This window comes from Staurois parvus, unplaced genomic scaffold (genome assembly GCF_062004578.1).
Source record: "Staurois parvus isolate SC_StPar_1 unplaced genomic scaffold, SC_StPar_1.0 ptg000387l, whole genome shotgun sequence".
NCBI lineage: Eukaryota > Metazoa > Chordata > Amphibia > Anura > Ranidae > Staurois > Staurois parvus.
The window spans coordinates 2,065,645-2,090,337 of NW_028318183.1; the positions used below are offsets into that span (position 1 = coordinate 2,065,645).

The 24,693-nt window shown below is 40.0% G+C and overlaps 1 protein-coding gene across 1 annotated transcript in view; it reads left to right on the plus strand.

The window, feature by feature from the left end:
• Positions 1–24,693, plus strand: part of FGF9 (fibroblast growth factor 9) — a 75,788-nt gene that overhangs the window by 40,789 nt on the left and 10,306 nt on the right. The window contains exon 2 of the mRNA XM_089685801.1: positions 19,815–19,918. Within this exon, the coding sequence (XP_089541927.1) occupies positions 19,815–19,918 (104 nt within the window). The remainder of the gene's footprint in view (positions 1–19,814; positions 19,919–24,693) is intronic.

Here is a 24,693-nt window from a genome sequence, read left to right on the forward strand (position 1 = left end):
TTAGTATGTGTATGTATGAATGTGAGTTAGGGACCTTAGATTGTACACCCCTTGAGGGTTAGGGACTGATGTGATATATATATATATATATATATATATATATATATATATATATATATATATCTGTAAAGCGCTGGGTAAATTTACAGCGCTATAGAAGTACCTGAAATAGTTGTGAACCCTGGAGTGAGTACAGTGGTGAGTCACCATTGTCCTTCTGCTTTCTACATTCATAGAGGTGCACTGTTAGATAAGGACTTTGCTGGATTTGCTGAGTAGCCTCCTATCCTCCATCTTTTGCTTTTACAGGAGTGGTCTGGAGAGGAGGTGGCCAGGGGTTGTGCTCTGTCTCCAGCTCCTCCTTCCTGCCATTGACTGGCACTGGTGGGCCAGTTCCTAGGACATCAGGAAAAGGAGGACAGCACCAGTCCTCAGTATGCACAAACTGTGACACTTTCCTTTATCTTGCTTCCCTCTTCTGACTTCCTCTGGACTTTGCGGTCAAATTCACAGACCTGTGTTGAAGGGCTTTGGTTTTCATCAGGACTTGCTTCTTTCCTGTCCATTTTTTTTTTTTTTTTTTTTTTCTTCATTTAATTTTTTCTTTTGTAATGAAATGTAACTTTTGGGGCCATTCGAGCAATTTCTAGTCTTGCAGCTGCGTAAGTAAATCTATTGAGATGAACTGCCATATTAACATTCATTTCTCAAAGAGCCTTTTATGAAATATACGCAATTATCATTGAGCCCCACTCTTTCATAAAGCTGAAATTTTAGTCTCCTAGCAATGTCCTCCATAGTGTCCTTTTAATGGGAGAAAGATTAATCGCTCATCAATTTTTTGTTCATAAGGCTTTTTTTTTTTGTCTCTACTCTTGTGAGAATAATCTCCTAACACTGATCTCTTGCCAACTGCCCAACTATGTCCCACAGTAACATGAAGCAGGTATTTCTTTTCACTTGGAGAGTTTTAGAATCTCTGAGATTAAAAATCGCTAGTGTAGCCCTCGCTGAGGTATGTGCCTACGACCCTTAGTAAACCAGGCTGACATACAATACTGGGCACAGCTGTTGCTATATCGGGTCCAGAGGTTTGTACTACTAATCCGGTGTTTGTGATGCCATCACCAGGGGCTTTGAGGGCTTTTGAGAATGTATTCTACATCTAATTACTTTTATTGGCAGTATTAAAGGTTGGCGCCTAATGTGTCAAAATGATCAGAATCCCCTGTAGTCTGAAAGCCAGCAGTTGTGACAATGCTGCAATGGAAACACGGCACATGTTGGAAAATAGAGCTGGACTAGATTTCTAAATAGATGATCTAAAATTGTTTCATGTGGCTGATTTTGATGATTTCTAATGTTTTATGAAAGAGTTTATTTTTAAGGGCAACACAGAACTAATATGTTAGTGAGGAAAGTTAGAGAAAAGTCAGAAGTGTGTGTATGTGGGTTTGTGTGTTAATTTTTTGTGTAAATGTTGTAAATCTTAGACTGCCTCATTTAAAATTTGAAGGTTTTCAGTGGGGGAAAAAAGTGATAAATCCATATTTAAATTTGAAGTATCTCTTACTCCATGTCTCATTGACAGCGGTCACAAAGCTGGTAGATGCCCGAGTGGAGACATATAAAACAAATACTATGAAACCGACTCATGAATGGGGTTGGGGTACGGGAGCACTTTCCATAATGTGCAAGTTCTCTGCACTAACAACTTTCTTGCCCCCCCTTTTTTTTCCCTTCCCCATTCCTCTCCTCTATTTTTTCCTCTCCCCATCCTTTCCAGACCCTGTGAGGTGCCCTGTGAATTAAAGTACAGCTAAAGGCAAATTTATAAAATAAATAAAAATCTATCTATCGATTGAAACATCTGTCAGTTTTTGTTGCGGTCTCTGGCCCCATTAGTGCCGGTTCACATATATGCGGATTGGACGCAGTTTGAACCACATCCAATCCCCATCCTAACATTTCTTCCTATGGTGCCTCTTCACATATGTCTGGTGCACTGGCGTTGCGGATTCAGTGCAGTTTTAAAGAGTCATGTCCAATTTCTAAGCGGTGTGGTCTGGTTCAGGTGCAGATTACAAGCTATTGACGTCTATGGGAACCGTTTCTAAACCTGCGTATGTGTGAACAAGATTAGATCCTGAGCTAATCCTGTCCTGAACCTGACCTATCTCTGATGTGAACTTGTGAACAACTACTGTATCAATTAGCTGTGAAACCTGAGCTTCAGTCCACACCGCACATGTGTGAATCAGCTGTTTGGGAGATTGACCCTCTCTCGATTTGTCCTGTTTTTACCTTTTATCAGTAAAATAAAATCCCAAATTCTGGCTTGTCCCCAGAACAGTAAAAGACTGCTAGTTCTGGTGACCTGGGAGTCCCCAAGGGATTCCTTTTTCATTTTCAGGGACTTCCTGTTTTGGCTATGGGACAGGAAGTGATAGTAAATCTCCCCAATGGGACACAGATGGTAAAAAATAAACTGACGGGTTCCGACCCTCCCTTACTCTATCCAAAACAGAAAAGTTTTGTCTATAGCATGGGTTTCAAACTGGCGGCCCTCCAGCTGCCAAACTACAAGTCCCATGAGTCATTGAAAGATTGACCGTTACAAGGATGACTCTCAAAGGCAGAGGCATGATGGGACTTGTAGTTTTGCAACAGCTGAAGTGCTGCCAGTTTGTCACCCCTGGTCTATAGTTACTTTAGGCTAAAATAGGCAAATTTAAGTAGATTTTATAGCTTTAGAAGGGTTTCAGTTATTACTGGATAGCATTAGTTCCCGGATTTACCTTGTTACCTGGAATGACTTTATAAGGGGAAAGTACCATTATATTAGTAAAGGATCTTGTTTGGCTGTACAGTACAAATGCTGACTGCAGCTCTCCCTCATGGTATTTAGTTCAGCTGCCGAATTTGCATCCAAGAGTCATCGATCACTTTACTGCTGCATGCTGATGTGTAGATTGGAAGTGAACTCATTAATGCAGACTCTTCAGATGTAAATGGCTTTCCAATATGCATTAATTAGCACTTTTGGCCCCCTGATACTGGAAAGAGGACAAAAGCTACATCTGAGCATCAAGCACAAAGTCACAAATGTTTTTACAACTTTTCTCAGAGAGCTGTTAAAAGGGGAAGCCTAATCTACATGGGTCCATCTAGAGGAGTCTGTGCCTGGTGATTGGCCAGAAGAGGGGACCTTACCTGTTTGTGCAGGTTTATGGGATCTGCTCTGTGTTGCACTATGGTATGATTGGCACTTGTATTAATATTTAGGATGATTTCACAGACCGACTGGGGCAATTGGTAAAACTTATAAAATTTAACAACTATGTTACAGGTAAAAAAACAATGTCATAAACATGAAATTGTGCTTCAAAATGTCATGACTGCTTGAGTATGTGTAGAGGTGATTGAGGAAATCATGAAAAATGAATCTAGGATTACTTTGCTTTCAATAGTGGAGACCTAAACTAAAAGTGTTTAAAGGATAAGTTCACCTTTCCTGGTGAGCAAAAAAAGAAAAATTGCACTTCTTTTTGCGGAAAAAAAAGTGCAGATTTTTTAAAAATTTTTTTTTTTTTACAGTGAAGCATTGGACACATTATCAGCAGATCGTGGGTGCAATGCTGGGCTCCTGCACCCTCTGTCTGCCATTTATTCCCGTACGGGCAGGCAGTTACTGAATGGCAGGAAGAATCCATGAACTATGAGAGCATGCCTCAGCGCCCTCTCAGCCTGCCATGGCAACGGATGGTACTACAATGGGACAGTACTCTGTATGACTGTGACACAGTGGGGTGGGCAGAGCCCCACACAGTCGTGCTTGTTTTAAATCATAACAGTGGGTGCAGGGAAAGGATTCCCTGCCCGCTGTCACGGGGTGGGGAGGAAGGGGTTTATCAGGGGAGAGGAACTAGGAGCTGCAACATGTTACAAGTTCCACCCTAAATATGTTCCAAAGGTTTACTTATCTTTTAAGTGTTTGTATAGTCAAGATTTATAATAGAGCAAGGAAGTGTAAAAACCCATCCATTTATTTTTTGCTATCTGTGTCCTTTTGGGGAGAATTTTTCATTACTACCTGTTCTGGAGACACAAGTGTGAGGCCACCATCTCTTCAACTTGAGCGAAAATACATTCCATGGCATCTGTCACCAGATCAAGGGTCCTCATAGAAAGATTTATCCTATGCTGTCAGGTGACAACTGTAAATATGTTGGATTTCCTATTACTTTGTCTTGGTGACAATAGTCACTTAGACAGATAGGGAGATTTGCCCTCTATGGATGACACAGGCAGCAATAAAAACCTAGAGGTTTACCCTTCCCTGCTTAAAGCCAAAAACGTACATCTAGTTTTGGTTATTGTACATTTTAGTAGGAAAAAAGTCCTCCTTGGTGATAAATTAACCCCCCCTCCCCATATTAACATATATTCATGGTATCAAAACTGGAATGAACATCTGTGGGGTTTTTTTTTTTTTTTTTCTATAGAGATGAAGATCACAGCTAAATGCAGAGCTACATTTTTTTTTTTTTAATTTTAAAAACACTTGAAAGAGCATCAGTGCTGCCTTAATGCTTGGGTACAGTGAAGGAAATACGTATTTGATCCCCTGCTGATTTTGAATGTTTGCCCACTCACAAAGAAATGATCAGTCTAAAAATCGAATGTTCCGTGTATTGTAACACTGAGAGACAGAATTGCAAAAAAAAATTCTAAAGAAATGCATGTCTAACAAATGATGCCCTGATTTCCATGTTCATGAGGGAAATAAGTATTTGATCCCCTATCATTCAGCAGGATTTCTGGCTACCAGGTGTCTTTCATACAGGTAACAAGCTGAGATTAGAAGCAGTCTCTTAAAGGGAGTGCTGCTAATCTAATTTTGTTACCTGTATAAAAGACACCTGTCCACAGGAGCAATCAAACAATCAGATTCCAAACTCTCCACCATGACAAAGACAAAAGAGCTGTCCAAGGATGTCAGGGACAAGATTGTAGACCTACACAAGGCTGGACTGGGCTACCAAACTATCACCAAGCAGCTTGATGAGAAGGTGACAACAGCTGATGCAATCATTCGCAAATGGAAGAAACACAAAACAAGTGTCAGTCTCCCTAGGTCTGGTGCACCATGCAAGATCTCACCTCGTGGAGTGTCAATGATCATGAGAACAGTGAGGAATCATCCCAGAACTATGTGAGGATCTTGTCAATGATCTCCAGGCAGCTGGGACCACAGTCATCAAGAAAACAATTGGTAACACACTACACACACTATTGAAATCCTGTAGTGCCTGCAAGGTCCCTCTGCTCTAGAAAGCACATGTCCAGGCCCGTCTGAAGTTTGCCACTGAACATCTGAATGATGCAGAGGAGGATTGGTTGAAAGTGTTGTGGTCAGATGAGACCAGAATCGAGCTCTTTGGCATCAGCTCAAATTTGGAGGAGGAGGAATGCAGCCTATGACCCCAAGAACACCATCCCAACTGTCGAAATGCAGACATACATATTTTTTTTCATTGTATTTTAAAAACTCTTCCTTCATGACGACCATTTTGACTAGCTGGCACAGTAATCGCCTGACCAGGGGAGTACACGGATTGTGCCTGACCAATGCTGTAGGACCATACTTCTGCAGTGACACAAAGGTGTGTGTGTGTGTGGTTGTTTTTTTTTTTTTGGGGGGGGGGGGTTACTGCAGTTTGCCCATTTAATTTTATCCTATTGACTTATCTTCTGTATGTAGTTGTGTTGTCCGCTGTGGCTTTTTAACAGGTCAGATATAGATTGGTGGAGGTTCAAAAGAAAACTGAAAATGCCATGCAGTGTTACCCAAGGATAACATATTGAAGATATCTGCATGAGCGAGCCATGCTAAGCAGCAATGCATTCTACTCTGCCTCTCTCCGTATGGATTCCATTATTTGAGAGACATTTGGAGAGCAGTGTGTGGTCCGCAGGCAGCACGAATTGAGGAACAAAAGGACAACAGGAGGCAATGGAAAGGCCAGAAAATCGGTTACATGTGAAACTGTGTAAAATATACAGAGAATTTTGTATGCAGTGCACCATGATCAATCCTGCTTAAATAAAGCCAATTATTGCTTATTTAAGTTGTTTTGGTATTCTAGTTTGCATCTATTATTTTCAATGATCATTTTTTGTTGTTTTCCAAGTTTCTGTGGTTTGAAAGTACGCATTTTCCTTTTTGTTTCCCAACTATATTTTTATTTTAGAAATGATTATGCATACAGGGTTTAAATATGAAAACCTTATGCAGTAAAAAATAAGCATCCAGTTACTGTCACATTAGCCATCACCCCTACCTGACTATATACTGTATGTACACTCACTGGCCACTTTATTAGGTACACCTTGCTAGTATCGGGTTGGACCCCCCTTTGCCTTCAGAACTGCCTTAATTCCTCGTGGCATAGATTCAACAAGGTGTTGGAAACATTACTCAGAGATTTTGGTCCATATTGACATGAGATACTGTTGCTTTTCTATAATCTCGAATCAGTCTGCCCATTCTCATCTGACATCTATAATTCATTTTTGTCCACAGAACTGCTGCTCACTGGGTATTTTATCTTTTATGGACCATTCTCTGTAAGCCCTAGAGATGGTTGTGCATGACAATCCCAGTAGATCAGTACAAGTTTGCCACGGTCAGTCACTTAAATCCCCTTTCTTCCCAATTATGATGCTCAGTTTGAACCTCAGCAAGTTGTCTTCACCACGTCTAGATGCCTAAATGCATTGAGTTGCTGCCATGCGATTGGCTGATTAGCAATTTAACAATTAAAACAGGTGTACTTAAAGTGGCTGGTGAGTGTATACACAAATGATGGATAGTAGTCTATACTGTATATTCCTGTAGCTACATATAGTAGCATAATCATTAAAGCAGGCTAACCAAGATAAGTTTGAATGCCTAGACTGTTCTGCGTTCTCCTTTTGATTCACATTAACTATGATATAAATCTATGGTGGAGTTGAAAGTGCGTGCGTATGTGGAATGCGGAAGTCAACTTGGTTGTTACTCTGTGAAGTTTACAGCCACCACTTTTATCTGTTTTATCATTTACCTACACAGATAGAATGCCATGTTATAAACTAGGTCTGTCTCACTACCTACACAAGAATTTGAACAAAGTGACTGTACCTATTCATTGTTTTTGTCCTTGAAATAGCGTCAACGTTTTGGTGACCTGTTTCTTGCTTGGATCATGTAAATCTAAAATATATGCAATGATCATCCATATGATCCCCCCCCCCCCCCCCCCTCTGAAGGTATGCCGTGGTATCTGGCACCAAGCCATCAGTAGCAAATCCTTTAAGTCCTGTAAGTTTGGGGTGGGGCCTCCATGGATTGGACTTTTTTTCTTTTTTTTTTTTTTTCTTTTTTTCTTCCAGCACATCCCACAGATGCTTGGTTGGACTGAGATCTGGAAAATTTGGAGGCCAAGTCAATGCCTCAAACTTGTTGTGCCCCTCAAACCATTCTTGATCCATTGCTAGTGTGGCAGAGCGCATTATCCTGCTGAAAGAGGCCACTGCCATTAGGGAATATAGTTTCCATGAAGAGTTATACTTGGTCAGCAACAATATTTATGTAGGTAGTATGTGTCAAAGCATCACACTGCCTCCCATTGCTTGCATTCTTCCCATCCTGGTGCCATCTCTTCACCAGTTGCACATGCAACTGGCCATCTTTATGATGCAAAAGAAGACTTGATTCATTAGACCATGCCTCCTTCTTTCATTGCTCCATGGTTAGTTGTGATGCTCATGTGCCCATTGTTGGCACTTTTTGCTATGGACACTCTGACTGGTCTGCCACACACAACCCCACATGCAGCACATCAACTTCATAAGCAACATGTTTACTTGCTGCCTGTTTATATCCAGTTGACTTTCAGATGCCATTGTAACAAGATAATCAATCTTCTTCACTTAACCTATCAATGGTATTAAAGTTATGGCTGATTGGTGTAAAGATTTATTGATCTAGGTTTAATACATATAGATTTGCTGGGATGTGTATTTGGAGCTTGAGGTGCTTTTTTATGATTTCCTTGCACTCCAATTTTTAGCTTGAGGACTTGAGTGTTGTTGCTGCATTCAAATATAGAAAGCTTCTTGCATGTTCTTCTCAGTGTACATTGTGTACATATTGCTTTGGATTGTAGGCCTGTGCGTATATTGATTGTAGTTATATGGATGCAGATAACTTGGCTTATAAGATTGCTGAGGATAGGAAATTGTGAGAAAAGAAGGGGGACTTGGATAAATACATGCATATAGATTATCCCTGGGAAAATACCAATTTTGTTAACAATACATTGCCATTATTATTACATCACTATAAACTGTCGATTGACATTTGCTCATTATAGGGCAAAGAGTGCAGAACAATAGATATTAACAACCAATAAAAAAAAATCAACTTTGCTGACTGTATTTAAAGTGAATATAAACCGCAACAATGGACTTCTCTTATTTGCTTCCTTTGGTCTAATAAATATTCCAACAAAAGTGTTTTTATTATAACTGTTTAATATGGTCAATAAAATCTGTTGATCATACCAGAAATCTAGAAGATTCTCACTTTGGCTGTGCCTCTGCCACACTTAAATCTCACGCAGTGTAGCTGGCTGTGCCTGGTTCTGTTCTGTAAACTACAAAGCACCTCCTTCCAAGTTAGAGAGGTGAAGAGGGGGATGTGTTGTGTTGTCCTACCAAGGGGTGACCACACTGTTTCTCCATAGATATAGTAATGGATATAGTAGTGTTAGTGAGTGTGGCTCCCTGGCACAAATGTGTGTTGCTGGCAGGATCTCCAGGTAGAAAGAAAAAAAAAAAAACGAATGAAGCCACCACAACTATTGTAATGACTAAGGCATTACAATATATTTTATATTTTTATTCTTGGGTTTAGATGCCCTTTAAGAGACTAAATCTGACATCTGTCTACCAATGGCAATTCCCAGACAATGCTATTACTTAAAAGGTGGGTGGGAAATATTTTGTCAAAATAATTAAGTAAATGAGATTGTGTTTATTTCTTTAGAAAAAAACCTGCTTTGTGCTTTTTAGGCAATCTGCGGTAAACAAGTGCAGTGTGCTCCCTGAATAATGCATGCACCAGTTTCAGGAATGCATCCCTTCGTTTCATCTGTGCATTTTTCCAAGCGGCACGTGTTGTTCTCTGGGGTTTTAACCCATGCCTTATTAGATTTACACGGCACATGGCTGGTATTGATTAGTGCATAGTCTATTTTGTAAGAGATTCAAAATTAATTGTGTAAAAATCCATGTAAGTGCTTTTTTATGAGACTCGGGAGACGGTGGACCCTGTAATATTGCAGTGAGTTATTTTATATGTAATACATGAATGTGAGCTGCAGCTATTGCCGCACAAACTGGCTGTTTCTTAAACAAAAGAATAGATATTGATAAAGGCTGAAAATGTCGCTTTTCACCCCCCCCCCCCCAAAAAAAAAAAAATAAAGCTTGTGATTAATTTCCAAGCAGAGCAGAGCCTCACTTCATAACAGGGACAGGGAAGCCCGAAATCACCGCGTGAATACACATGGCTAAATTTTTTTTCAGAGATGCCCCACCTTTGCAGCGAATCAGACTTCATCTTCCTGTTTTGGCCAAGATAAAAGATAACCGCTGATTGGTTGGTTGTTGTGGGTTATAGTGCCTATAAAGAGTCTTATTAAAATCAGGTGATGACTGATATCAGGAACGTTACTGCCTCAGTGCAGACAATGCAAATGCTACCATTGCATTGATGTAAAAATCTTGGATTGTGTGCCGACGATCAGCCACTTCATTGTTCTATGGAATGATTGCAGGTAGTAAAAATAGCACTTAAAAATTTTAGTGAACATGTATGGACTTTAGGCTGGTTCCCACCACATGCAGTCCAGTGCATTTTTTTTTCTCAGTATCGAAACTCATGGATAATAGGTTATATGGACCCAAAATATAGGTAGCTGGTAACTCTGAAGTTTCTTAAAGTATAAGTTCACCTTTTTGACAAAAATAATAAATCCACATTTTTCTGTAGGTTAAAAAAAGTGCATTTATTATTTTTGTCTGCAGGAGCCCGGAAAGCATTGCACCAGCGGTCAATAGATCGCTGATGCCTTGCAGGTCTCCTGCAGACCTGTCAGAATATCTGCTAGCTGTATGGGATGTACGGTCAAGTAGATCTACTGACAGGAAGCTTCAATGAACTACCACAGTGCTCCACAGTGCCGTGGTAGTTCATTGAAATTTACAAGACTACAGCCACTAAGGCTGCTGAGACTTGTAGGCACTCATCCACAGAACTCTGTGACACGTCCGCGTGGGTGGAGCCCCGCATGCTTGCGCTGTTTTTAAATCTGACAGTACGGGGAGAAGTTTCCCCGTACTATCTGTTGTGGGAAGGGGGGGGGGGGAAGCGGCAGGCGTGGCTGCAGCTATGGGAACATATTACATGTTCCACCCTAAAAACAGGTTGAACATGTAACATGGTCCAAAGGGGAACTTATCCTTTAATGTAAATTCTTTGTTGGTTACATAAGTACAGAATTGAAATATGGCTTACATTGGTATGCTATGTAGGAAGACTTTGTAAGCTGAAACGCGTTAGATTTTTGGATTTTGTACTTCTGTAACCAACAAAGAATTTACATTAGGAAGCTTCCGAGTTGCTGCCTACCTATATTGTGGATTCATGCTTTTAAAGGGTGAACGCCATAGCCAGTGCAATCTCCTGCCTCCACATTCTAACAGAGCAGTTGAGCTGGGGTAAAATATGTTCTAGTAGGTTATATGGTTTTCAGTGGCATAGTTCACTCCAGTGCATTCCATTTCCAGAAAAAATGTAGAACATGATGCATTTTTTTTTATGCACTGAACAGTACTGGAGCGCAGTAAAACACACTGGACCGCACATATCTTAATTTAAGGTGAAGAGGGAAAAAATGCACCTTAACTTAACAAAAATGCTCATGCAGAAATTCATCCAGAACGCATCCAGACTGTGGTTCTATGGTGCAAATTGGATAAGGGGCAAGAACCCATGATAACATATGAAACCCCTATGAATGGCCAGTTTCCTATTGGTGATGAGCACTATTTGCAAATTGATTTTGAGTGACCCCCCCCCCCCCCTCCCCCTTCAGCACCAGAGGCCAAATTGTGGGCCATGCCTGTAACATTGCCGTTTGCACACTTCACTGATGGCAAGAGTGATCCTTTTCCTGATGTATATATCTGTCTCTGTTGACCAGTATGTTCCCCCACCATAGTCAAGCCCCAGTACAAACTCCAAGATTGTTGATGGTGGAGTGGGTAAAATTGGGACGCAATCGGTCAAATTTTGCAAATACGGTGGTCTAGGAGTTAGGGGTCCCCAACATTGGATGAGGCACATAAAGAGATCTGCATTTTATTGCTACAGTCTGCTCAGTGCCCTTATGATGCATATAGGTTTTACTTCTTTTTATTACAGATATTTATATAGTGCAAAAAATGTATGCAGCACATTACGTACTGTAATTCACATCAGTCCCTGCTGTCAAGGAACTTTTTAATGTAAGGTTTCCATTTCACATGTGTATGCGCACACGGGGCAATTTTGACAGGAGCCAATCAACCTACCTGCATCAATGTGAGAGGAAACCCAGGCAAGTACAGGAGAACATAGAAGCTCCATGATGTCCTGAGCCAGGATTTGAACCACTGGGCTGTTTACTTCAACCACGCATACATTTTAACGTGGTTGTTAACAAATTAATTTAGTTAGGTGACTTTATATGTAAAATGGAGCCTGTGAATTGCTGAACTGAACTGCCTGCTTCGCTTATCCATTACTACAGAGGAGGAGTAATCTTTTAAATGTGAAGATGTTTTCAGTATTTGGCCACGTGGTGACTTTAAGGTGCTAAACCCTTGCAGTACCAGAAAGCCTTGACACAAGATCCAGTCCTTTCTGATGAGATGAATATGAAGCCTGTGTGCAAGGAGCCGGAATCAGAGTAAGCCCTTCAGATGTGTCTTGAGCGCTTACATAAAATGTGCAAAGCACATGAATCATTTATGAGACAACAGGAACGAAAGGTGAAGTGTTGACAACAAAGGATTCTGAAGTGTTTCCTAGTCTGGTTGAAAACTGAAAATTGCTTTTGGCAAATAGGGTCAAGTTGTGTCAGTGCAATAGCCACACGTCTCCCATGGTCGCATACCTATCCTGGCCCAATTATGCGTTTACTTGCAAGTGTATCAGCCATTGTAGATTAGTAATAGCTGCAGGCTATTCCTCCTGGGTAGATGAGGAACGTTGTGTTTATGGAGTCTGTACAATTCAGCACTTTTCACTATACTTGCATACCCTGACCGGATGTCATAAGTGAAATTCACAAACCAAGCCCAGTGCAGCCACTTCAGCATTATCTTAAAGGAAACCTATATTTTTAATCGTTTTCTTGGGTTTGCCAAGCGCCCATAAGATATGTATTACTCCATATAACGTTATTGATCATCTCAAAGATGTACTGTTTGAAAATGTGTATTTGTGAAAACAATTTGTAATTCTGGCAGTATTATGAATGTGGTGAAATGTAATGAGAACTGGGTTTCCTGTTTTAAAATCCAGATATTTGGTGAACTGAAGTGAATGTGACTCGATTTAGACTAATTCCCTGTACACACGATAAGAAAATCGTACGAAAAATTTTGCAGAACCACTGAACGATTTTCTCTTCATTGATGATTATTATTATACAGTATTTATATAGCGCCGAAAGGTTTGCTCAGCGCTGTACATTATAGTGGGGGACAGAACATGAGACAATAGAGTAACAAAACAATACACGAGGGGTTCGAGGGCCCTGCTCTTTCGAGCTTACAATCTAGGAGATGAGCAGGATGTTTTAACCGATAACGATATTGTGAACGAAAAAATCCGGTTTAACGGTGAAAAATGTTGTCGTTTTCGTATATGAATGATAGATTTTTTTTTTTTTTTTCTCGCATGACCGTCCTACCACCGCATAGAAAATCTATCAAGCGCTATCACGCATGAGCGAAAACAGAAGATGACCCGGATGTTTATGTCCAAGGAATCTTCGTAAACATAAACAAAAAATCAAAATGTTAGAAGTAGATTGGCCTAATGAGATCATGAAACCAGAATTCTGCAGATTATATTTTATGTATCACTATTTATGTATATAGGTCATGTAATAAACGATATTATACTCATTGCTGTTAATTGTTGTGTATATCGCTTGTTCTGGCCAGAAGGCGTGGCTACAAGGTCACACGCACGGTGCATCACTTCCACTTGTACGGAAGATGTCAACACTACGTATTACCCGACAAACTATTTTTTTAGATTGGTTAATGTGGTCCAAGATTTCGACGAACGAACGCCTCTCGGTCGTCGGATGACCAATCGGTCGATTTTCTAATCGTGTATTCTCACCTTTTGCTCCACTTTTGCTGAGGGGAAAAAAATGTCCCTGCTCTTGGTGATCTGTGGACATACCAAGGATTTTACCAAACTGTTGCAGAATCGTACCTTTTGGTATTCTAAAGAAATGGCTAATTGTTTGTGTCTATGTGTGGAAGTGACTTTTTTTCATTAGTGATCAGCTGTTGAACTTGCAGGGCACTAATGAGGAAATTTGCAGAGTCTGAATCCCTTTTTAGAAGTGAATAACCCTTTTGGGCATATCTCACCAAAACTGAAATTGTTTTTGTTGCAGAGGATGCCTAAAATCTGGCTTGTATGTTAGTTCAGGCTTCTATAGAAAGTAGCCATTCACACAAGTAGGTAATAACATTTCTGAGGGGTTCTGTAACTCATCTGTGTACAGAATGCCTCTAGGTTGCCATACTGCATTGAATTTTACAGAAAATTACACCACTGCAGATTTAAAAGGAAAAGCAATGTTTAGTAATATTACTGTATATTACAATATGAGTTGTGTGTCATTTGCATATGCAATATTACTACTCCTTTTTTTTTTTTTTTTTTTTTTTTTTTTTAATTGCAAATATTTACCAAGAAAGTGGCATTATACTTTAAGCAAATTTTGTGCACAAATGTCGATTGGCGAATGTATTTAATTAGTGCAGCAAATCTTGTAAGCAGCAATGGTAATACCCAAAGGAGTGAAGTATACAATAACACAATGTGTACTGTGACACTGCACTCCTAATGCCTAGTACACATGATGAGAATATCGGACTAATGATCGTCCATGTTTGTGTGGTTTTTTTTGTGTTTTTTTTTTGTTTTGTTTTTTTCTGCATGCAGGTCTCACATGTAGAAAATAAATAGGTTACTAAAGTGCCAAAAATTCTCGTAAGGCAGAATACAACTGCAGAAGTGATGCAATGTATTGTTTTCTTTCATTTCTGAGCATGTGTGGTTTTGGTCACTCTTTATTTATTTCAAATACTATACTAATTACACGAAAATCGTTCTGTTATCTTACGGGAAAAATTTTCATGCCTGTCCCTTCCCATATGTTCGCATGAACGTTTGTGATCCGCTTTCGAAAGCGGAGTATTAACAAATTATCGGACAACCGTTCCAAATATTTTTGTGTGTGGTGTTTTTTTTTTTTTTTTTTTTTTGTTTTGTTTTTTGTTTTTCCATCGTGTGCCAGGCAACTGTGTGATGAATCGTCAAAAGTCCAAGTATAAAGTCTTGATAGGCAAAACTATGGGAACGAAAAACCTGTGGCGGCCAGCCCACATGCCCAACATTATCACACAGTTTTTACAGCTAGCTGCTCCCCTTATGGCCATAGATGCCACCATCCTTCCTTCCTGGACTCCTTGCTGATGCTGGTTCAAATGCTTTTTGTGCTTGGCTGTTGAAGTGGATCAGTCCTGCCAATTTATAAACATTACCAATAGTTTTCCAAATGCTGGTAAACCTCTCCTAGCATCCTGTTGTGAAATTCAGATGGTATAAAATAATGAAAAAAAGAATTGTCCCTTCCCTAACTTAGCCAAGTCTTGAAACTGTTGTGTAATAAGTGTGTTATGTGACAAATACTTTATCTAATTCAACATTTCTAATATTGCCTAAAAAAAACAACTTAGATTTATAGGGCCCGTAAACGGGATCTGCCCAGGTGGATGTGGGGCAACACTCCCTATGGGTCTTCTGTATAGAGGTGGTTTTAAGGAACAGTAGGTATAGGTTTTTTTGACATGAAAATGTAATTGAGGAGGAACTCCACTAACAAAGTGGTCATAGAAAGCAAACACGTGAGTACTTGGAGTACTGAGCTGTGTGTTTCCCTGCGGGAGCGTTGGGACTACTTCCTGGTGGAGAAAGGACAGAATGATATTGTTTGTCCCTTGTTTGGGAGAAGAACGCTAGGATATGCCTTGCCGGTACTGGTTTGAACTTTTGAGGTTCTCCTTTTTATGGAGTTGCTGTAGGGGAAGAAATCAAAAGTGAATGTCTGAGGAAACGGGCGTCTTTTTCTGCTTTTGAAACTTCTAATTTAATTATTTTTTTATGCAAGAGGAATGGCAATCCCATCTGGAAACTTGTTTATTTGTTTGTGGTGTTCTCTTGATGGAAGAATCTGTGCATGCAGAAGACAAAACAGACATGTGAAGAGTTTCAGGCTCTGTTAGTGGTCCTAGTTCTTCTGGATCTGCCAGGCTGGCTGCTACCCTGTGTTCTGGAAGAAGTGGTGAGGGTGGTTACGTTTTGAAACCCGCTGGTTCTGCCCCAGGTGATTTGGGACTTTGGGTGTCTGTACTGGGTAACTTGGCCACTGTGAGGTGTTGAGGTCATAGCTCAACCTATGAGAATTGGCAAACCCTGTATTTAGGTGGCAGATATCAGACTGCCCTGAACTGAAGAAGTCAGTCTGTAGCCCAAGGGGTTAACTGCTAAGCAAAGAAGAACCCTATGTTACAGCCAGCTCAACTTTGAGGCTATATGTGTGGCCGGTTTGGATGAAGGTAATGCTTGGTGGCTGGTTTAGATGAAGGTAATGCTTGGTGGCTGGTTTAGATGAAGGTAATGCTTGGTGGCGTTATGTTTATTGATATTTTATGTTTTGGTAATACAAATGCCAAACATAGCACTGGATATGGTTATAGGCTTTTAATGCAGCTCCCCCTAAGGCCTCGTTCATACCATATACGCAGAAAAACTGATGGAAACTGCCACGCAGATTTCACTTGCAGAGACATCAGTTTACATCAATTTTCATGCGCGTTTCAATGAGTTTTGTACACCTTGCAGATTCATGCATAAAAAAAATCTGCACGCGATACTAGTATTGTGCCATGAACTGGGCACATAGAGAACAATTGATTTTGTTGTGCCCTTGCAGAACGCGTGCAGAAAAACTGACGTCTCTGCAGCATGGTGTGAACGAGCCCTAAAAGGTGAAAATCCTCATCTTTCAGACAATACATGCTTGGCCTTCAGGCTAGCTGAAATGTCATTAATTCACCTGTGGTTTCCTTACCATGGAAATGGCACACTGTAATTCTTATTCTACAACACCTTTAAGAAATGCTGGTTGTTAATAAAGAAATACAAAAAACAAATTTGGCTTGCAGGGTGCACTGTAACTTGTAGTACCACTGTCTTTAGATACAGGTTGCCTGCCTTGGATCTGCTGGAAGCTGTGTTTCTAGACCTGAAAACCACTCAGCCGTATTAATGCATTATGTGCTAATTCCCAGGGATTAAAAATAGAAGCCTTTTTACTGCACAGTCACAACATGATGTAAGGAGGGATTTCTGGGATGGGTGCAGTGTGCCATTGGTTTTATTGCTGTGACACTCTCCTGCTATCTGCAATGCATCATTCTGATCGACTCTTGGGGGAAGATTAACTCCTCCGTGCATCTGAATGCAAAGCTCAGTAACTTGGAGCACGCAAAGTCTGGATACATTTTTACAAGGAAAATAATACGTTGTAGTTGTAATTGACAAATGAGTGATGCTTAGCTATTGAAATATCACTAAATATTCTGAATCTCTTCCCAGGACACAAACTCATCTATATTTAGAAATGTGAATTACTTTTGTTCTACATCATTTTTGTGCATATGGTTCAGCATCATTGCCTTTTTTAAAAGGTGGGGTCAGAGAAGTCACAAAGGGTATTTGTCTGCACCCACGCAGACAGATGGCTTCTAACACACTGGCATCTATTGGTTGTGTTGAAATGGGAATCTTACCATGCACCATTTTTTTTGTAACTCACTGCACTACAACATTGGTTTGCATCTATGCATAAGGGTGTATTGAGGTCCAAATTAAAGTCATGGACCTGTGTATTGTGCCATACTGCAGTGCATACAATTAAGCCAGTCTTAAAGTGACTCTAAACAAAATCCTTGTTCTCAAAAAAAAAAAAAAAAAAATCCATACACCTCCACTATTTAATGGCCCTGCAATCTGTTTTTCATAAATCCACATTGTGTGTGTGTAAAACCAGACAAAGAAACAGCGAGCGCTCAGGGATCCAATTTGAGTTAGCCGCATTTGCACTGAAAAAGGAACCCTAAAACCTTACAGATAATCAGAATACAAACCAATGCAGCGCTAAAACATTACATAGTGTAAAACTGAAGAAATATTGAATAATAAATACTTAGTATTGATTTATTAATATCATCACTAATAAGTAATGGTGATAACAAATATGAGTGGATGAAGCGCTATGATGGGCGCAATAAAGCAAGTGCAACTGTGAAAGTCTTATAGCAAAAAGTGTTCATAAAGTAGGAACGGCTTGACACAATCAGGTCAGCATACAATGCTTCAAACGAGTCCTATTGCACAAGTGGTATCCAATAATTTTGTGTGGCTTTATCCGTGCGGAAGATTGAAAAAAATGCGCACTCACCAGATGTGCATAATTAAAGCACAATATGTTGAACAAGAATCTGCAGGAAGCCCCCTTTTAAATGGACCTGACGGACAGCATGGAACCAGGATCCCTCCTCTGGATATAAGCCTCCTCTGCAGCCACGCTTCCACTGTGGTCCTGGGAATCATTAGCTCAAAACAGAGCCAAGAAAGAATATGCTCGTAGTATAGTAATGTTGCCACTTTAATATATAAGAGGCGTGTTAAACTCTTCCACGTGGAAATAAATCAAAACTTGCAGCATAAAAACAGCCACTCTCTAAAATGGCCGCCGGACCTTTGTGAGGCTCTGGCGACGTAACGTCACGGCGTACGGCTCCTCCTTGACCCAGTTTTAAAGTGACTCTAAACAAAATCCTTGTTCTAAAAAAAAATAAATAATCCATACAATTCCACTATTTAATGGCCCTGCAATCTGTTTTTCATAAATCCACTGTGTGTGTGTGTGTTCTTCTTTTTCTGCCCCCTTGTAATGCCCTCTCTGAGCTGCTGAACCACTCCCCCCCCCCCCCCCCCCCCCCCCACACACACTTTTGTTTGGAATTAGCAGTGCACAATAGTTGTGGCCATATGCACTGCTCCATGCACACTACAAATCCCATAGGCCGTAGTCAATCTTGAAAAAAGCAGTAGAGGGTGGCTATGCTCCTACATACAGTGGGACCATGGAGAGTGAACCTAGTCAACCTCTAACAGGAAGTTGGATTGCATTAGCAAAAGGGGGTTTTAGGGGAGGCTTAGCGCAATAGAAGGTACTTTGTAGTTTAGAATGCATACATTACTGTGCTTCTATGGTGTGACCGGGTTTTGAATTGTGCATGTAGAGGTAGCTTGAAGTTGTAAGAACAAGGTAGAACATAAACATGGGGCATACCATTGAGATCTGTACGTAAACATTTTTGCCTTGGAAGTTTTTGAATGCTAGGCTTACTGAAGTCCAATAAGGAATGCTGCATCTCTTCAACAGGTGTAAAAGCATCAGGTTTTTCATACGTAATCTATCCCTACATATGTCTTCACCTTTTTCTCCTACAAATGAAGGCAAAGGGTGGAAAGTTTAAAAAACACTGAGGTGTGTGGAATCTTTATCCTGGTATTGGAAAGCGAAATTGGGTAGAACCTTTACAAAAAGGCCTGACATACTTGAGTGTTTGAGGAAACTGTTTTATGACACCAGTGATGGAACTGAGGAGAGGGAGAGGTTTGACTGAGGGTGACAATGAATGACGAACATAGTGGCCAGGAAGAAAAGACTGAGGACCACTGTGTATGTGTTTATAAATTTTAATTTGCATAGTCAATTTTTTTTAATATCATTCAAATTATTAATTGGTATAGTGGAAAGAGTTAATGCCTCAAAGTGTAACTTTTTTTTTTTGTTTCAGGCTTCTGCTTCATTAGGTAGTGATTTTGTGTGTGTAGTGGTTGTGGGTGTGTGTTGTGTGGGTTTTTTTTTTTTTTTTTTTCTTTAAACTGTAGTTCGCCTGTTTAGCCCTAAAAATGAGCAAATTGCAAATAGGAAAATCTGCCCAGGTTCTATCACAAGATATAGGAAACTCTCACAAATATAATATTTTTTTTACTTCTGTTTCTAAATTTGTTAGCCCTTGCTCTTTTCCAGAACTTGAAATTTGGGTTTGTTGGGGGTTGTGCTTTAAATTATTATTATTATTTTATTTTTTTAACACTGCGGGCCCCCATGCGTTAACCAGCGAGCCCTTCGAACTTGTAGTCTCTTAGCAGCTGGTAAAATTTTAGCTTAGCCAGCTAATGTAAAACAGCGAAAATGGCTTGCAGTCAAATTATTCAGTAACTAAGTACTGTCAGTAATTTTTTTCTCTTTTTATTTTTATGCTTGTAGGAATTCTGGAATTTATTAGTATAGCAGTGGGCCTGGTCAGCATTCGAGGTGTCGACAGTGGACTATACCTAGGGATGAACGAGAAAGGGGAACTGTATGGGTCGGTAAGTTCTTAAAATGTCACCATTTTTTGTCTAACTGGTGCTGGTCCATTTTCAGCATGGACCTGCTAATACTTTCCATCCTATAACAGCCAATTTGATCTGTCTACAGTAAACAGATCTAATTGGTTGCCATGAGTTATCACACAATGTCATGACACTTTTGGTTTTAATGAATAAGCTTGAAAAGCTTTTGTTACTTTGCATTTAGTTACACATTGGTGTACATGCATTTTTATATTTCATGGGTCCCAGTATAACACTGATGTTGTAATGAGCTCAGAATAGTGACTTGATCACATTTATGAGCCTAGAACCTCTGTATATCACTGTTGTTCAGTGGGTTGTTTTTTTAAGTTAGAGACATGCAGTTCATTTCCAAGCATTCAGCATCTGAGGCTAGCATAGGGATATTTTTGTTCATTTTATACTGTGTGCTTGTTGATCCAGTTTTATATATGATTGTTTGATTTATAAGGTGAAGCATTATATAATGGCGCCCAGTGGTTTATATGGTCAGATTGGTTACTTGGTTGTGATTTCTACATATTTAATATGTAGGATATTGCTAAAAAGTTATAGCATCGTGCAGGTGGAGTATGCCATGGCTGAAGGTTTGAGTTGGGTTGATAAAAGGTTTTATTCTGCATTCCCAAGCCTGTAACGTTCCCTCAAAATAACAGTTAAACTGGACAGACTGTGGAAATGTGGGACAGATTGAAAAGAAAATGATGGGTAAATCAGAGGGGGTAGTCGGTGAGGATAGTGCGGATGGCTAAGTTAATGTGTGATAGATGTACAAAAGTCAGATGTGTGCTCCGAACGGATTGAAACGCACACGAATACACTGTATTGTATTGAGACCACCATAAATCAAAGCTGTCAGCCCCCTGCTGGTGTCCCCCCACCCTTTCACACTGATATTCATTCATGTGTTTGGAGATGTCCTAAGGGTGAGACTGCTTAAGGCCTTGTCAGAAGGGGAAGCAGAAATTGCATAATAAAGTAACCTAAGGGCTTTGAAAACAAAGTGAGTATGGACAGCTCCATACAGGACAACACAGAGCTTTTAAGCAATCCACACCAGACAGAAGCTATCTGTCAGAGGACACAGTGAGAGATCACACAGCATTGCAGAAAGAGATTTGCAAACATAGCACTCTCTGCTGTATCCTCTGATGAATGGCTTTCAATGCATTACACTATGGACAGTGCATCTGCTTGGATCATCTTACCAATGCATAGATTTCCCAGTTTTCTGTTGTTTGATTGGATGGTATGGTGATGTTACTTAATGCCCAAAATCAACATCTTTCCTGTGGTCCAGAGTCCCCGCTAAAAATCAATAAATCAACCTTACACAAGCCCTTATTTTATGGACTTCTTTGGACCATATTCCTTCCTTCCTTTAGATTGTAAGCTCCACGAGTAGGGCCCTCCTATTCCCTCTGTACCAAAATGTATTGTAATTGTACTGTCTCTCTTCATATTATAAAGCGCTGTGCAAACTGGCGCTATATAAATCTTGTATAATAATATTCAGATAATTCAATGCAGAACAAAGAGTAAATCCTCATGAAGATCATTATGAGTATCTTGCTCTTTGTTGTACGTTGAAATAAATATCTGAATATTATCTGTAGATGTCCAAAAGACAAGGGCTTTGTAGAAGGTTAATGGTGATGTTACTCTGAGGCTTCATTCACCATCAGAAAATCCATGCTTTTTTGCTGTGATCATTTCGGTATTATAAATGTTTTGAAAAGTATAGGGCAAAAATTTTTTTTTTTTTTTCCACGGAGTGGGTATTGCTAGAGTAGAATAAGGGGAGTCACAACACCTTGGTATGACTATTGTGGAACTCTAGGAAAGACTATTATCTGGAACCCCAAGTTCAAGTATTTCCAGGATATATCAGTGGGTGCCTTTTTTAAGTTAGTGAATTATTGACCCCACAGGAGCATACTACAATAATGGTTTTGGCTGGACTTAAGGTGCCCACAGACAATAGCTGATTGCTGTAATTTGTTTTTTGATGGTCAATGCATTTGCATTGGGTGAATGTGCAGGTTATGGAGCAAGCAGGGTGACACACTCAGATGCTAGCTTGTCTTGGGAAAGGGCACAAAGCAATTTTTTGGGAAAGTTCTTTCTGACTTATTACATATCATGCTGAGAAGGCTCAGGAGGGAACTTTGAAATAGACCTGTGGATATTCAGTCTCTCCTGAAACACAAATACTCAGTTTATGCAAACATCCTCTGAGGTTAGGTTCGCACCTTTTTGCATTTGTATGCATTGTTGATGCGCATTTTCAATACATTTTTTTTTTTTTTTTTTTTTTTTTTTTTTTGCTTTTTTCATGTACTGAAGTTTACAAAAGCACCTGTGATATTTTCCACAATGTGTGGCAGTGCATAGGCGTGAACATGCTCCCTAGAAAAGAATGGAAATCTTCATCTCCTGATTTTGGCATGTCAGGCAGCTTGTCTTTAAATCTCTCAGGTATTAATGGGGACTTATGTTTGTAGCTACCTTGTTTAGGCTTTAAACTTTTTTGGATGGATCAGGTCATTATCCGTTGTCTGATGGAACCCTCTCCAAGTAACTTGTGTGACTAGAGTGCCACGAAGGGGAGAAACTGGCCCAGAAGACATACTAAGATGATCTTGAGTGCATGGTCATCCATTCTCTAAGATCTCTGGTAAACTTTACACTATCCTTGCAAGCCATATTTAATGTAAAGTCTGAACAAGCTTCTCACCATAATTCTAACAGTCCTCCTCTATCCCACTTAAGTTCTTCACACCCATCTATGGCTTTGTCAGAAAACTGGAGCATCCTAAGCTATGGAGATGCAAACCAACAACAGTGATCAGTGATTTTTCACACATGTTACTTAGCAAATTTGCCTTTTATACATTGGTTGAATGAAACTGCAGTGGAACAACTCTTTAATGTTATAATGAACCATACTTAGGTGTTACTTGCCACAAAGAGCACTTGACGCATATGTGTAGAAGGCAATCATGAGGAAATGATGGCATGAATGGGACAATTTCCTCCCACTGATACCTTTTCTCCTTTTCTTTATTCTTAAATAGTAGTAACCAGGTTATATGTACTTGGTAAAATCCATGGAAATGATTTGTGAAACCTATGGCGCATGCACACTGCCATTTGGGACAGTTGGGAGTTTATTTGGCATTCTTACGTCGCTTGCATAACCCTACTATAAGTCACTTCATTATTTGTTTACAAAAAATACGAATAAAAAAAAAGAGGCACACCCTTCTATTAATAAAGTGGGGTAATACACATTAATATGATGTGTTGCATTTAGGTTTGATTGATGCTAGATAAAAACAGACCTATCATTTAAAAAAAACAAAGTCACAGGAATCTATACTCCGTACAAATAACATATTTTTGACCTTAAAAAATAGTACCTCTTCCTTGTTTTAAATACACAGCTGTAAACTTTATCATGCTGCTAACAGTTTTATGTATCTAGCTATAAGGTGCACATTTGGCATTATAAGAAGGTTGCAAAGAGACAGCTGGGCGGATCCACTCTGTAAAATAAGAGAATAACCAGGGCCTGCTGTCCTCATGTACATAAACAATCACAAACCATTAAAACTGGGTTTTAAGACCTTATTGTAAGATTTTCTACATTGAGCCAATCTTTTTCACATGTTAATTGGGGGATTTAAGACTGTATATTCTCTTTAAGCTTTTAAGATCAGTACTTTTTCCTGCACCCAAGTATATGGGACAGACTAATGTCTCAACTAAACCATGTGTGCCCAAAAGCATGAACTTGCCATTCGGCACCCATGCAGCAATGAAAAATGGTTCTGTTCTGTATAACAAATGTGGTTTAAGTGAAAATGGAAAATGTGTGCTGGTCAGACTACAAGGGAAAGCAATCTTGCATCCACCACTGAGAGGGCAGGGAAGAAGCTCACCTCCGCTTCAAATAACTGTACAAAGAATGGATCCCATGAAGCCACACATCTATGCAGACCCGCTGGTATTGAAATGAATGGCAGTCTCCTCCTGGGTTCTTGCCAGGCAATGCTCCCAACCCATTTCACTCTGCCCCTCAGAGCTTAATCATGGCGATCCCTATGATTAAGCTCCGAGGGTCAGAGTGAAACGCATTGGGGGCATGGCCTGGCGACAGCCAAGATGGAGACTGCCATTCATTTCAATACCAGCGGGACTGCATAAATGTGTGGCTTCATGGGATCATGGGATTCATCATTTGCTTAAAAAATGTGGTTTAAGGTTTACCTATTGCATTGCCAAATAGAAATGAAATGCTTACATATGTTGCATATGGTCTGTAGCTACTGTAGTGAACCAAGTGACAACCCTGGGCCAATCGTCAAACATCAGTGCTTTCATGCTGTGATGAAGGAAAGAGAGTTGCGTGCTCATTCTACCTATAAGTGATATGTACTTTGCAAGAGTTCAACAGAGTGGAGGGGGGAACAAAGTAAAGTATGTTCTCCTGGGGAGGGGGCATTAAAGGATTCAGTTTGCCCATGCTTTACATCTTAAAATTAAGCTGTTTTCTTGTTGAAAGGCCAAGCCTTAGGCTGGCCCTACATGGAGCTAGCCCTCCCGCCCAACATCCTTCAATTGGAAATTGTTAGCGTAACAGCTGCTACATCCACCAATCAGGCATTCTGACAGCCGCCAGCTGTCAGGATACAAAAGCCAACATTGGAGATTCCTTCATGCACACTCTTTAACTTGGGTAGGGGAAT